The sequence below is a fragment of the Paroedura picta genome, chromosome 18 (assembly GCF_049243985.1).
Source record: "Paroedura picta isolate Pp20150507F chromosome 18, Ppicta_v3.0, whole genome shotgun sequence".
Classification (NCBI taxonomy): domain Eukaryota; kingdom Metazoa; phylum Chordata; class Lepidosauria; order Squamata; family Gekkonidae; genus Paroedura; species Paroedura picta.
Genome location: NC_135386.1, coordinates 19,300,238 through 19,313,284, shown reverse-complemented (window position 1 = coordinate 19,313,284; position 13,047 = coordinate 19,300,238). Strand labels below are relative to the sequence as shown.

Genomic DNA, 13,047 nt, shown 5'->3' with positions numbered 1-13,047 from the left:
GCCGTTGCCCGGGCGACGAGCCTCTTGCCCGCTCCGGCAAAGAGGCCCCTGCAGGTGGCCGGAGGCGCGCAGAAGCGATGGCGCCACCTCAGGACAGGCCCTGCCGGGCGCGATCGCAGACGGGATGGGGGGGGGGGGCTGTGTGAAGGCGGGCCCCGATTGGCTGGCCCGGGTGGGCGGCTCCAGGTGGGAGGCGGACGAGGCGCCCCCAGCTCCCCCGGGCCCGGCTGGCTGGCGGAGGGTGGCCGGTGTGCCCGCGGGCGCTGGCCGTTGTTCTCCCTGCCCGGCACCCCTGGCAGAAGCAGGCCGCGGGGTTCCCGGCTCGGCGGCGGTGAGGCGCATTCATCTGGCCCCGTGCGGAGCAGCCGGACCCCGGCAGGGCCGAGGAAGGCGCGGGCGAGGGACTGGAGCGCGCTGCGGGAGGAGAAGCCCGCGCTCCCTGGCTGGCGGGGCCGGCAGCCTCCGGGACCGAAGGTGGGATGCTGAGCAGGCAGCTCCCAGATCTTGGAAGCTAAGCAGGCTCAGCTCTTCAGTAGCTTAACATAAACTCTCGACCTACTTAAGTTAAACCACTGTTTGTTTTAGTTAAACCACTGTTTGCACCACATCCCCCCCCCCCCGGGCACTAGCTGTTCTGCCACTGGAATCTTCCACTCCAGTTGACACAGAAGTGAGAGTCTTGCTGAGATACCTTTAGTCTTTTGAACATAGTTTGTGTTTTAACCAGGCTGTGACAGCCAGCTTGGTGCAGCGGTTAAAAGCGGTTAAAAGCAGCAGCTGCGAATTTGGCAAGCTGGATAGGATTTCCCATTCCCCCTCCACTTGCAGCCAGCTGGGTGACCTTGGGCTGGTCTCAGCCCTGATAGAGCTGTTCTGACCGAGCAGTAATGTCAGGGCTCTCTCAGCCTCACAGAGTTTAGTTTAAAAACCAGAGACTGCTCCCCCGCCCCGCCCAACCAGAGGACCTATTGTATGTGCGGGCTTTCCCCTTCTCCAGAACTGGCTGCAACCCAAACCGTCCAACCCTTGGAGAGCCCCTTTGGGTTTGCACTCCAGCAGCCAGATCATTGCCCTTTCCCCGTGGGGCAGCTTCTTCCGTACAGGGCAACAAGAGCCCTGTCAGCAGTGTTGCCACCTCTCCTGAAGAAGGACGGGAGACTCTGTATCCTAGCGGCTTCCGGAATCCCGGCTGGAAAGCCCCCTCTTCTGCACTGCGGTTCCAGCTGCAGTGTTCCTCCGAGGGAGGGCGAGCGCGGTCCAGCGGATTCTCTCTCCGCCCCTCCCGCTTGCCTTGCAGCCCGGGAGGGTCCCGCCTGCTCCTCTTCTGCGCCAGACAGCGAGCCGCCGGCCTTCTCCCTCCTTCGGTCCGTCCCCAGTGGGCGTGGCTGCGGGCAGCGCGTGGTCTCGGCAGCCAATCGCCGCGCGGGCGGCCCTCCTCTTAAGAGGCGGGATCCGGGCGGCGCGCGCGGCCTCTGCAGGCTGGAGAGGAGGAGGAGGCGGCGGTTGCCATGGGGACGCCGCCGCTGCCCCCGCCCGGCCTGAGCGGCGGTAGCAGCAGCAGCCGGAGCAGCCGGAGCAGCATTAGCCGGGGGCGGCGGTCGGCCCTGCTGGCGGTGATCGGCCCGGTCGGCTCGGAGGAGGAGCGCGCGGCGCTGCGGAGGAGCCTGGAGCGCGGTAAGGGTGGCCTGGAGCGCGGGTCAGCGCCGCGGCTTCTCGGCCGCCGCAGGGCTGAAGGGGGCCTCGCGGGCCGCGGGGAGGAGGTCCGTCTGCCTGGCTTGGCGGGCTGTGATGGCAAGAACCGGCCGGCTGCGGCGGGAGAGCTCGCAGGGAGCGGCTGGCTGATGAGGGGAGCGCCGCTTCTGCAGTGCGGGTGCGGTTCTCCTGGTGCCTCCCGGAGCGGGCCTGCGAGCCCCTCTGCCAGGAGCCCCGCCTCGCCTTTCCTGGCCCTCCTTGCCTGCCCTGCTCAGGGCACAGGCGGGCAGGAAGCCGGCCGGCGTCCTCGGGAGAGTGCAAAGGGAGACCACACTTGGGGTCAGTCTGGCCAGGCCCTTCTCCATACGGTGTGCCAATTTCACATCCGTGGTCTTGAGAATCCCCCCTGTTGGTGTGTTTGGTTGGGCCGCCTCCTGCGCAGGACGGACAGGGCTCTGGGCAGTGCTATAGCATACTAAAGAGTTTTAATATTCTTCTTAATATTTTACATTGACACCCACACATTGTCCAGTGACACATTCTGTGGGTGATGTTTTGGAAGTTTGTTGGCCTAAAGGAGACTCTCTGTGTCAAAAGGGAAGTTTCCTGGGCTTGCACCGAGAAGCTTTGGAGAGATCCTGGGCCTGCTGGAAGACCCTAACCCTAACCCAGCTAGGGATTGTGACATCCCCAGGGTCCAGCTGAACTCCAGCCTCTAGAAATGCTGTGAGGGAGCAGGGTGAGGCCAGGGGATCGCTGGGCCTTTCCAAGTGCTGAAATGGCCCCTTTCAGCTTTGGGGTCCTTGCAGGCTGGATCAGGATAAGGCCTTCACAGCATTTCAAAATGGCTGAGTCAGTTCTAAAATGGGGTGTCTGGTTTGGCCATTAGCCAAACAGGTAGCACAGATTATACCAAACATCTCAGAGGGACTCACGCCTCTGAGGCTTTGGGGTGGCATAGATTGTTCAGCTCAATCCAAGGAGTCAGAGGTCTCTTTAGATTTGGGCTGGAGAGAAGATCACACAGGCAAAAATGAAGAGTTGGGCTGTTGTTCCTCCTGCAGAGTGAAGCTTGGTCTCTTCTGAAATGCTGCCCTAGTATCCTTTCTCTTCTCTGAATCTTTGCACACCAGATACACAAAGGCAGTTTTTGTCTCTTCCAATCTGGAGCTCTGAATTCACGCTTGGATATTTTCTCTCAACAGGCATCTACTCTTGGGATGTTGACCTCCATTCCTGTGACCTGAATCAGCAGCTGAGAAACTTTGTCACAAGCCATCTTGCTCACTTTTCCTCAGAGGTCAAAGGTCAGTGTCCCTCTTACCTTCTAAAAACAATTTTGTGTTTCTCATCGAAAGTGGCAAGTACAGCCCAGGATCCTCCCACGACTAGCTAGGAGGAAGACAAAAATCTCAGGGCCATATGTATGTATTATTTTATTTCCTAGTATCAAAGCGGCGGCAGGCAGGAGGGTGTGAGAGGGTGGCTGCGGCTCCCTTTGGCCTGCAAAGCATGCTAAAGGGAGTGGAAAGCCCCGTCCCCCACCGGTGGTGCTGCCGTGGGAGGCTCCCTTTGGCCTGGCAAGCACTGTTGCCATGGCAAGAGTGCTTCTCGGGCTAAAGGGAGTGGAAAGTCTCCCCCCTCACCTGGTCCTATCCAGTTTTTTAAAACCCTTGGTGGGCACTGTGGCCCCTAACTAGTTAAGAACTGACAGCCACCTAAGACTCATATCCTTTAAAGCAGCATTCTTTGGTGACTCACTGCTCAGCAAGTCAGGCATCCAAACAGCAGCACTTGGGGTAGGTTCCTTTATCCTCAGTTTCCATTAGAGAAAGGTCCCATCACACCCTGGCCTCTCTTTCGTGACAGAGATCAACTCTCTGCTTTCCATTTGGCTGCCTTCTTTCCCTCCCCCCTCCTCCTGTTGCAAAGGATGCTACATTCACTTGAGGGGAGAAGGGCAGGGGCCCTAGGCATCCTTGACTGTGCTTCCTCCTTCAGACCTCTGGGGTGGCTCTTCTATGCGGATAGATTCAAGCAGGTAGCCCTGTTGGACTGAAGCAACAAAACAAGTTTAGAGTCCAGTGGCACCTTTAAGACCAACAGAGTTTTATTCAGGGTATGAGTTTTTGTGTGCACTCACACTTCTTCAGATACAAGCTCGTACCTTGAATAAAACTCTGTTGGTCTTAAAGGTGCCACCAAACTCTAAATTTGTTCTGCTGATCCTATGCTGGCAGCCACAAGGAGCAATGGCATCCTCACAGCAGCTCAGCCCACAGATCTTACACACCAGGGAGTTGTGCTACCAGCTGCCACACAATCAACACGTGAATTCACCAGTAAATACTGCTTCCTGAACACTGTCTGAAGTGAGCAGTGACTCAAAAAGCCCATACCCTGCCACAAACTTTGTTAGTCTTTAAGATGCTGCTGGTCTCTCACTGTTTTCTGCTGACACAGGCTGGTTGTAAGGATAAAAATGGAGGACACGAGAATCTTATTGTGGATTGTAAGCTAAACATGAGCAGGCAGTGTGATGCAGCGGTAAAAAAGGTGAATGCCATTCTGGGCTGTATCAACAGGGGAATCACATCAAATCACAAGATGTCATAGTCCCATTGTATACGACACTGGTCAGACCATACCTGGTGTACTGTGTGCAGTTCTGGAGGCCTCACTTCAAGAAGGACGTGGATAAAATAGAAAGGGTACAGAGGAGAGCGACAAGGATGATCTGGGGCCAAGGGACCAAGCCCTATGAAGATAGATTGAGGGATTTGGGAATGTTCAGCCTGGAGAAAAGGAAGTTGAGAAGGGGACATAAAAGCCCTCGTTAAGTATTTGAAAGGCTGTCACTTGGAGGAGGGCAGGATGCTGTTTCCATTGGCTGAAGAGGAAAGGACGCGCAGTAATGGGTTTAAACTACAACGATATAGGCTAGATATCAGGAAAAAACTTTTCACAGTCAGAGTAGTTCAGCAGTGGAATAGGCTGCCTAAGGAGATGGTGAGCTCCCCCTCACTGGCAGTCTTCAAGCAAAGGTTGGATACACACTTTTCTTGGATGCTTTGGGCTGATCCTGCATTGAGCAGGGGGTTGGACTAAATGGCCTGTATGGCCCCTTCCAACTCTATGGTTCTATGATTCTATGTCACATCTACATAGGCTGATGGATGTGGTATGCATCAGCACGAATGGTGTTGTCGGGGGGGGGGGGTGGAGTATATGTGCAAAACAGAACTGTTCAGGGGGACATTCTTGTCAAATGAGCAGAGCCATGAGGGGATGGATCAGCTTGGGGAATTATTTTGTTGCTGATAAAGTTTCTCTTGCACTTATTCAGGCTTCGAGAAACCCCAGGAGTAGCACGACCACACAGAATATGGTTGAGAAGCACAGTTGTGTACACAGCCACCCGGAGCTCATCCCTTTCCTACCCCCTCCAGGCCCATCATTAGCCATTTTGCGTCATATCACCAAATAAATTTTTAGCAAATTTAAAAAATGTTAAAAATTATTTAACTCCCACGCACTTGCAAAACCTTTTCAGGGCTGTAAAGAAACCCCAGGGTTTCATGAAACCTTGGCTGAGAAAGCTGGCCTTAAACAGATACTTTTGCATGTGTTATTCTCCCTTCCTGCTACTCCCTTCTACAATCCCAGCCCAACTGCAGTATGAGGAAAACTCAAATGTTGACAGTTCACTGATGGCCTGAGGGTGTCATATTCTGCAAACTGTGCACTAATGAACTAAAAGTTATGATCACACTTGTGACCCATCTCAGGTCCCACTGAGAAGATGTAAATGTAATAAGAATAGCAATAGTAATAATGATGTTGGTGAGGATGATGATGAACAGCAGAATATGCCATGACTGCTATGGCAGCACTTTCAGGAACACTGAGAAAATTCCACAGTCAGACTTTAGGGTGATGAAGCTGGAAGAAAGGTTTTTTATGTTGTTTAGGCCCTGGAATGTATTTTGGGAGGTACCAGACCTGGACAAAAGAGATGGGCTCCACTTCAACAAGATCTGAATCTGACTTCTGGCAGTTTATGTCAAGAAGGTTGCAGATCAGCTTTCTAAACAGCACCTGGTGGAAAGCAGGCAGGAGATGGAGAGTGCTGGGTTTGAGATGCCTGGTTCCAGGGGTGGGGAGGAGTATTCATTGATCCAGGTGGTCTAGAAGGGGATGGAGTAGAGTGTGACTACAAAAGGGTACCTAGACTCAGGAGCAGCTCAAGGGACATGACTATAGTCCCCAGCTTTTTGGGTGCAGGCACATTCTAGAGTATTATTTTGGAGAAGGATGCTGGAAAGAATGGAGTCAGGCGAGAGGAAGCACTTGGGCTAATGGAAAAATGAAAAGCAAGCCCCTAGGTCAGGAAGGTTGTTAAAGAACCTGAACGTGAAACTGTTGAACCAGCAAAAATGATCTTCTAAAAACCTTTGCATATTGTAGGGCGTAACCAACATAAAGCCAGATTTTAAAAAAAGGGTTTCAGAAGACATCTTGTCAGTTACTAACTGGTTAGGCAAAGGTGTCTTCTGGCTAAATTGGATGGAACTATTCTCACAGAGAGGACTGATTAGCACTTTGAGCAATAAGCCATCCTGAAGAAGAACGGCTCTCTCAAGGGAAACCTCTCTCTCCAGTCTTCTGAGAGGATTAAGATACGTGTGGCAGGGAGATTCCGCAAGGTCTGTGAAGTGTCCGAAGCTCCCCTCACCTAATGGGCTGGCAGAGTCACGCTGTGGTTGGGGCTGGGGCAGGATTGGTATGGGATGCGCTCCTCACTTGGGTTTCTACAAGAGGCTGACGCCTGCAGGGCCCACCTCACCTATCACCTCCCTGGTGCAAGGCAGGCATACGGCACATGGGATGGCGCACATGCATGCCCATGCATCTCCAGGCTTGGCTGCTGGTGCTGGGGGCTTCCTTGTAGATGGCTGGCTGCAAGTTGGCCGGTGCAGGGCTGGGTGGATTGGGATGCTCAGGTATACACAGCAAGGGCCAGGAAAGCAAGTCGTGCGTGGCCTGGCAAGCAGCAGCAGCGGAGTGGCGTCTGGCGCCAGGGCTTGGGTTGCGACACACACGCCAGCGCCGCCTTGAAGGCCGGGTGTACCTCGGCCGACGGAGCGGCCGTTCGCGGCCGGCGGGGGCAGAAGGGAGGCAGGGCTCCGGCGGGCCCGGCTGCGGAGGAGTTAAGTCTGGCGGGGCGGAGAGAGCCAGAGCGCGGCTCCGCCTCGCCTTGCCAGCAGCCAGCTGCCCGGCGCAGCCCAGCCCAGCCGGCATCCTCTGTGCGGGTGCCCGAGGGGGCGGGATTGCGCAGGGACCGGCGGGAGCTTCACGGTAGGTGCCGGGGGGGTGGGGGTGGCTGCAGCAGCTCTCCTCACGCCCCCACCCCCTCTCACCCCCCGGGCAGGAGAGCGGCTGTGCCCCCTTCCTTCCCACTCGCAACGGCGACTGCCCCCGCCAAAAACAGCTGCGCCTCCGGCAGAGACGGGCTGGGGCTCCCTTCCGCCGGAGCGATTAACCAGGCCGAGGACGGGGGGAGCCACGGTGCCCTTAGCGGGGGGGGGGGGGCTCTGCGCAGGACAGGGGGGCTCGGTGCCTCGGCAAGGAGAGGGACGTGAACGCGCACTCGTTACCCGCGCCAGCTGCGCGCGCCCTCGCGCCGCATACTGCGGCAAAATCTGCAGCTGGTGCAGAAGCGCAGGCCGACCTTCCCGGGGGGTGGGGTGGGGTGTGACGCCGCGACAGAAGACCGGCCTTCCGAACCCTTGCGGGGACGGGCTGCTGAGCTTCGAAGTGGGGATTTGGGGCGTGGGCAGGGTGGCGTCCGAGCGGGGGCCATAAGCCGGGTGCCACGGGAGGGGGGACGGAACCTTCCTAGCTTCGCTCATCCTTGCAGGTGCTCATAGTTCCACGTCTCTATCTCCCGGGGCAGCTATGGCTGGCTTCTGCGCCATAGCTCCGGGAACCAATGTGGCCAAAGGGTGAGCTCTGCTTCCCAGTGACTTCGTAGGGTGAGTCTATGCCCCTCCCTCCCTGCGCCTGGCCCCACTGATGAGGATGCAAAGGAGAAGGGAGGGAGGGACAGGACACTCCGTCATTTCGGGCCCCACACCGCCTCCATGGAAGAGGACCGGGGTGCAAACTGGAGACCGATTTGTTCAAAAGGCCAAGGAGACCGATTTGTTCAAAACAGAGCCTAAGAGGCAGAGGCTCGGGGCCAAGCTTCATCTGACATAAGAAAGTGCATGGGCAAACCCTGGGGGAAGAAAAGAGACCAAGATGGGTGCCTACGAATCTCTTTTGGGAAGCAGTAAAAACCAAGAGCCCAGTAGCACCTCCAGGGCTGACCAAAGTCTTCAGGTGCTCCTGGAATCTTGCTTTTTTTTTTTTTTTTTTTTTTGCTGGGGAAGAACGGGGCTACCTCGGCAGGCAGGTTTGCCTTCTGGCCCTTGAGCACTTGAGTTGGGCTAGCTCCTGGTGCCAGATTCCCTGGCTGTGCTTCACAAGGTCAACCATGCATGTGGGCCCTGGCTGAGAATGACTCCTCATTCATCTCCGGGAGGCAGCCTTTGGGATGGCTGCCCCCCTGGTACGCCAGGGCTTCTTGCACAGATGCTCTCTTTGTGCTTTGTCTTCCACTGTCCCTGCCCCATGGCCCGGCCCCTTCTGTCCTGGGATGATGTGACTCCAGCTGGGCCCCGAGGGGGGAAGCAGCACTGAGTCCCATTTCCTTTGGTGAGCCCAAAGGGCAAGCTGGAGTTGGCTCTTCTGCCTGCTGTCCCCAATCTCTGCTGAGGTTCTTTTGAGGGAGCCTCAGCACTACCTCCGCTCTCTCTCAGCCAGCTGCTCCTCCCAGTGAAGCTATTCGTGCTGCCCTCCACAGAATGAAGAATTTAGATCCAGGAATAATAAGTTGGGTAGTATCTCTATACACTACTCCTGCAAAAGAGGTTTCTTACTTTCCCGGGCAACAGTGGAGCTGCCCCCAAACTTGCAATGCACCAGATGTTGCTGAGAAGATGCAGAGGGACTGAAGGGGGAATATGGCTCAGAAAAGCTTTGATGAGGAGGGGAAAGAAAGGAGGAGCTGGTTCCAAGTGCTAACCCAGAGACGGGGGGGGGGGGGGGAGAGGAGGGGAGGCAGTGGCTCTTGAGCTGAACCAATGCTTGCAGAGAAGGGGAGGAGTCAGGCAAGGAAGTAATGAACAAGACCCTGGACATGCTTAGGGAAGGAGGGCATGGGACAAAGGAGGCAGCTGGCTGAGATTTCAAGGACAGCTCTTTAGGCCCCTGCCTGCACTCATCTCGGCTATAGCTTTGCTCCTCCATGGAGCCCCCAACCCATGAAGCCCACCTGCCCCTTTTACTTCCTGCTGTCAGCCAGAAGCAGCAGCTCCCCATTGGAAAGCATTAAAAGTACTGCCTGTAAAATCGACAGAACCACAACTCACACCCCTAGAATTGCACCATTAGAATGAAACACGACAGAGCAAAAAATGAAATAGCACATTAAGAATTCCACCCCCAAATTGCAAAAAATTAGCACAAAAACAACAGGCTGACATTGTTTCTGTCCCTGTTCTGGGGCTCCTCAAAGTCTGAAAAATATTTTGGACTTCTCCACAGTCAAAAGGTTGAAAAAGTACATAGAAGGTGCTTTTTCTGTTTCTTACTAGTGGAGTTTGGGCATACCTCATGAACTTGATGACAAAAAAGGTTCAGGACAGTAATTTCATTGTGGAATTCACTGCCAGTGAAGATATTGATGGCTCTAAAAGGGGATGGGGCAGATTTTTGGAAAGGCTCATCCATGGCTAGTAGCCACCTTGAGTGAGGTGAGCCTCCCTGTAAGAGGCAGGAGGCAGTAGCAGCATCAGGGGAGGGCCTTGGTCTTGTTGGCCCCCCAAGCCAATTAGTTCTGTGAAACAGGATGCTGAAGTCAATGAACCCCTGATCTGATCCTGCAGGGCTCTTCTTACATTCTACAATTCAGGAGCCGCTGCCTCTGGTTGTCACCTGGACAGTGCGAAGCCCTGCAGCCTACCTTGTACTCATCATCACATGGCAACTGTGCAGAGAGATTTTGGTGGATGGAGTGTCCGTGGATATTAAGCAACTCCTTTCCCTTCCAGGGCTTAATAGATATGAACTGTGGAGTGGGCTGTGGCTACAGCTTCCTGACCAGGATTTCATAGGGCTGCAGTTGGGCATAGGCCAGGTGTTGCTGCCTTGTTCCAAAGGCCCTGGGCACCCAGGGGTCCTCTGTTTGGACCAAGACTAGTCAGGCTCCTGAAGAATGTCAGGTCGAGCCTCCTCTCCACCTGCTGTGCAGGCTGGCTCAGACTTCTGTTTTAGGACTCTTCACAGCTGGGAAGCAAAGGATCTGATGATCCTAGTAGAGAAATGAATCATCCTGATGGAAGCATAAGAACACAAGAAGAGTCCTACTGGATCAAGCAAACAGTCCATCTGCACCAGTACCCCAATTCCCAATCAAGTGCACTGACTCCAGCAGGACAAGTTGGCCGTAATTATGCTCACATGTGCCTCCAGAACCACCAGCAGCCTGATGTTGTTGTTGGGAAATAAGCAGTTTTGCATTTGAGTTCCTCAAGAACTCAGGTGTATTTTGCCTCCAGGACCTGGTGACTTGTCCATTTTGGGCAGTCCTACAATTTCATTTCTCGTCAACTCTACTTGACTCGGTTCTTCAGACAATTCCCTGAAAGCAGCAGTTCTGACATGGACACTTCGGTATCACAGACCAAAAGAAAGCATTAATGCTTCTCTGCACTCTTGCTCTTTGGGAATCCTATCACTCCAAGGAGCTGGCCACTGGAAAATGGAAGGGCAATTGATATATTCTTCTTTAATTATAATCTTCCCATCAGCATTAGAATGCAATTAGAAAATTACAGAATGTAATAAAAGGTTGTACCACACCACACCAAAAGCAGTATTTTAAAAGCTGCCTAAAAATTTGCTGTCATTAAAATCACCACCTTATTCTCCTTATAGAAAATGCCCTGCTGGCCATTTTACATATTCTGCAGAATATCAGTGAGGGAGCTTCCCAGGTAGGACAATGTGGGAAAGGAGGGGGCAGCATCTCCCTCCATTGTGGAAATCCAAGGCAAGCCAGAACGTGGGTTCAGCCATGTGTTTTGCCCACCCTCCCCTCCCTTCAGAGGGTCATTGTGCCTGTTCATTTTTGGAAGAGCTACACAAGAGGATTTTTTAAGAAGTCCTAACCTGTTGTGGGGGAGTAGGTTCTTGTGCACCTCAAGGGATGGCCAATCAGCCAATGCTCTTGCTTTTGACTTCCAGAAGTAGATTTCCTCAGACTTGAAAAACTGCAAAGGGGGTACCTCTGAACAAGAGGCAACAGCAGAGAACACAGTCCCCTCATGGTGGGAGAAGCAGCTTCTGGATAGCAGGGCATGCAGTGGAGCTGCAAGACACCCTAATGCTCTGGGGGAGGGGGGGCTGCACTCACAGCTCAAACCAGGCACTGTGTCTACTGGACACCGAGAGGCCCAGGATCACTGTGCTGTAGCAGAAAGGGTTCTGCAATGCCCAAGGTAAATAGGGTAAGTCGGTATGTTATGCCATGCTTCAAGTCTGCGCTAGCTTTCTGTTCTGGTTCCCCGAAAGCCAGTGTGGTTAAAGAGTGGTGGCTCTCTATTCTGGAAATCCAAGTTTGATTCCCCACCCCACTGCCACATGTAGCAATCTTGGTGACCTTGGGCCAGTTGCAATTCTCTCAGAGCTCTCTCAGCCCCACCTACCTCACAGGGTGTCTGTGGACAGGAGAGGAAGGGACTCCTGGTAGTAAAAATGGGATACAAAACTGAGCTACTTTCTGTGGTCCTACACAGCAGCAATCAGGTGTAGACTGACCTAGACTGGGGGCTTAGGAAGAGGAGGGGCTGGAGACCCCAGCAGAGCGGCACAGGCAGAGACTGTGAACCTTGGGTCATTCCTGGAGAGCTTCAGTGTTTTTTCATCCAGAAAGAGGCTGGATCAGGGAGGGCCTTATGGTAGCCACACTGGCTTTGGGATCAGAGTGCAGCAGGGTTTTTGCAACCAGCGGTACTCTTTGAACAACACCTTTTCCTGCTTTTCCATCTCCAGGCCAGAGGACTCTTCACCACCAAAGTGAGGACCTAGAAACTGTCATCCTAGTCAACCCAGATGAACAGAGCGTTGTGGCAAAGGTGAAGCCCAGGGTTCCCTGAAGCCGGCCTGGGTTGGGTTTGCCAATCAAAGCACGTGATCAGTAACCTTCCTACAGCCAAGGCAGGCCTGCTGTGGCCAGTGCTTGTGTGGAGCTTCTTCTTGCAATCCCGCATGTACCGCCACAAGCTCCATGATGGAAAACAGAAAGCCTCAGAGTTGCCTCTGAGTGAGCTGCTTCAACAGCCATCTGCTTGCTACCCTCTGGAGCACCTCAGCCACAAAATGGGCAAGGCATTAGGAAGCTCTTCCTCCCTAAGGCACAGCTCCCTTGGCACTTTCCTTCCCTGCCAGCGGGTTTATTCTACAGCCAGCTGTGATCTCTCCTGGAGGCACAGGTGACCTTTCTGGGACTTGCCTCTGTTGCTATCTGCCACAGCCCATGTGGGAGGCTGGGAAGGGCTGGGCTATTGAGTAGCTAGAGACCTGCTCCTGGTGCTCCTCCAGACTCAAAGCAGTACAGCTGGCTTCGTCTGCACTGTAACACTTGTGCAGATGTGGAACTCTTGAGACCAGAAAGAACTGACAAGTTTGTCTCATGCAAACAGGTGCACTCTTTGGTATGTGACGTGCAAGCTGCCCACAAGCTGCTTATCCTGTGTGGACAGAGCTCGGACCAGGGAGAGTTGATCCTGCAGACTGGCACTTTCACTGACCAGCAGTTTGCTGACATATTGGCAGATCCTGAGGTAAGCTTATGGGCAATCTGGAATTGAGCTTCTGTGCATCATCCCATGAGTCATGCTAATAGAGCTTTGGAAAATGGCAGGGCCCTTGACAGTCTAGTGGTTGGGAAATTCCTGATCAATGTAGTATCCTGTGTCCAGTAGTTCCTGGTGCTGAGTTTGGGCCACAATCAGAACTGATCTTTATCTCCCAGGCAGTCAGGAAACACTGGTTACCTGTCATGAATTGACTTTCCTTTCCAGTCACCATTCTTCACCACAGAAGTAATAGATTAGTGGAGCCTTATTTTCCATCTAATATATACCGGTACTTCTGTTCTCCATCAGAGAGCTTTGACCAACCAGTTACAAAGCAGTTTGACAGGTGTGACTCTTCTTCTAGACAATACATTACTTTGGTTAGATTTGG

The 13,047-nt window shown here is 53.9% G+C and overlaps 1 protein-coding gene across 2 annotated transcripts in view; it reads left to right on the top strand.

Annotated features, from left to right (window-relative positions):
- The first annotated feature begins 528 nt into the window (after positions 1-528).
- Positions 529-13,047, top strand: part of MAP1A (microtubule associated protein 1A) — a 26,089-nt gene continuing 13,570 nt past the window's right edge. Inside the window, exons 1-4 of one of the 2 annotated variants that reach the window (XM_077317768.1) lie at positions 529-1,674; positions 2,898-2,999; positions 11,851-11,933; positions 12,501-12,641. In XM_077317768.1, coding sequence (XP_077173883.1) covers positions 1,509-1,674; positions 2,898-2,999; positions 11,851-11,933; positions 12,501-12,641 — 492 coding nt within the window. In that variant the 5' untranslated portion in view covers positions 529-1,508. Of the gene's footprint in view, positions 1,675-2,897; positions 3,000-6,823; positions 7,051-11,850; positions 11,934-12,500; positions 12,642-13,047 lie in introns of those variants that run through there. The other variant, XM_077317767.1, reaches the window with a different exon arrangement.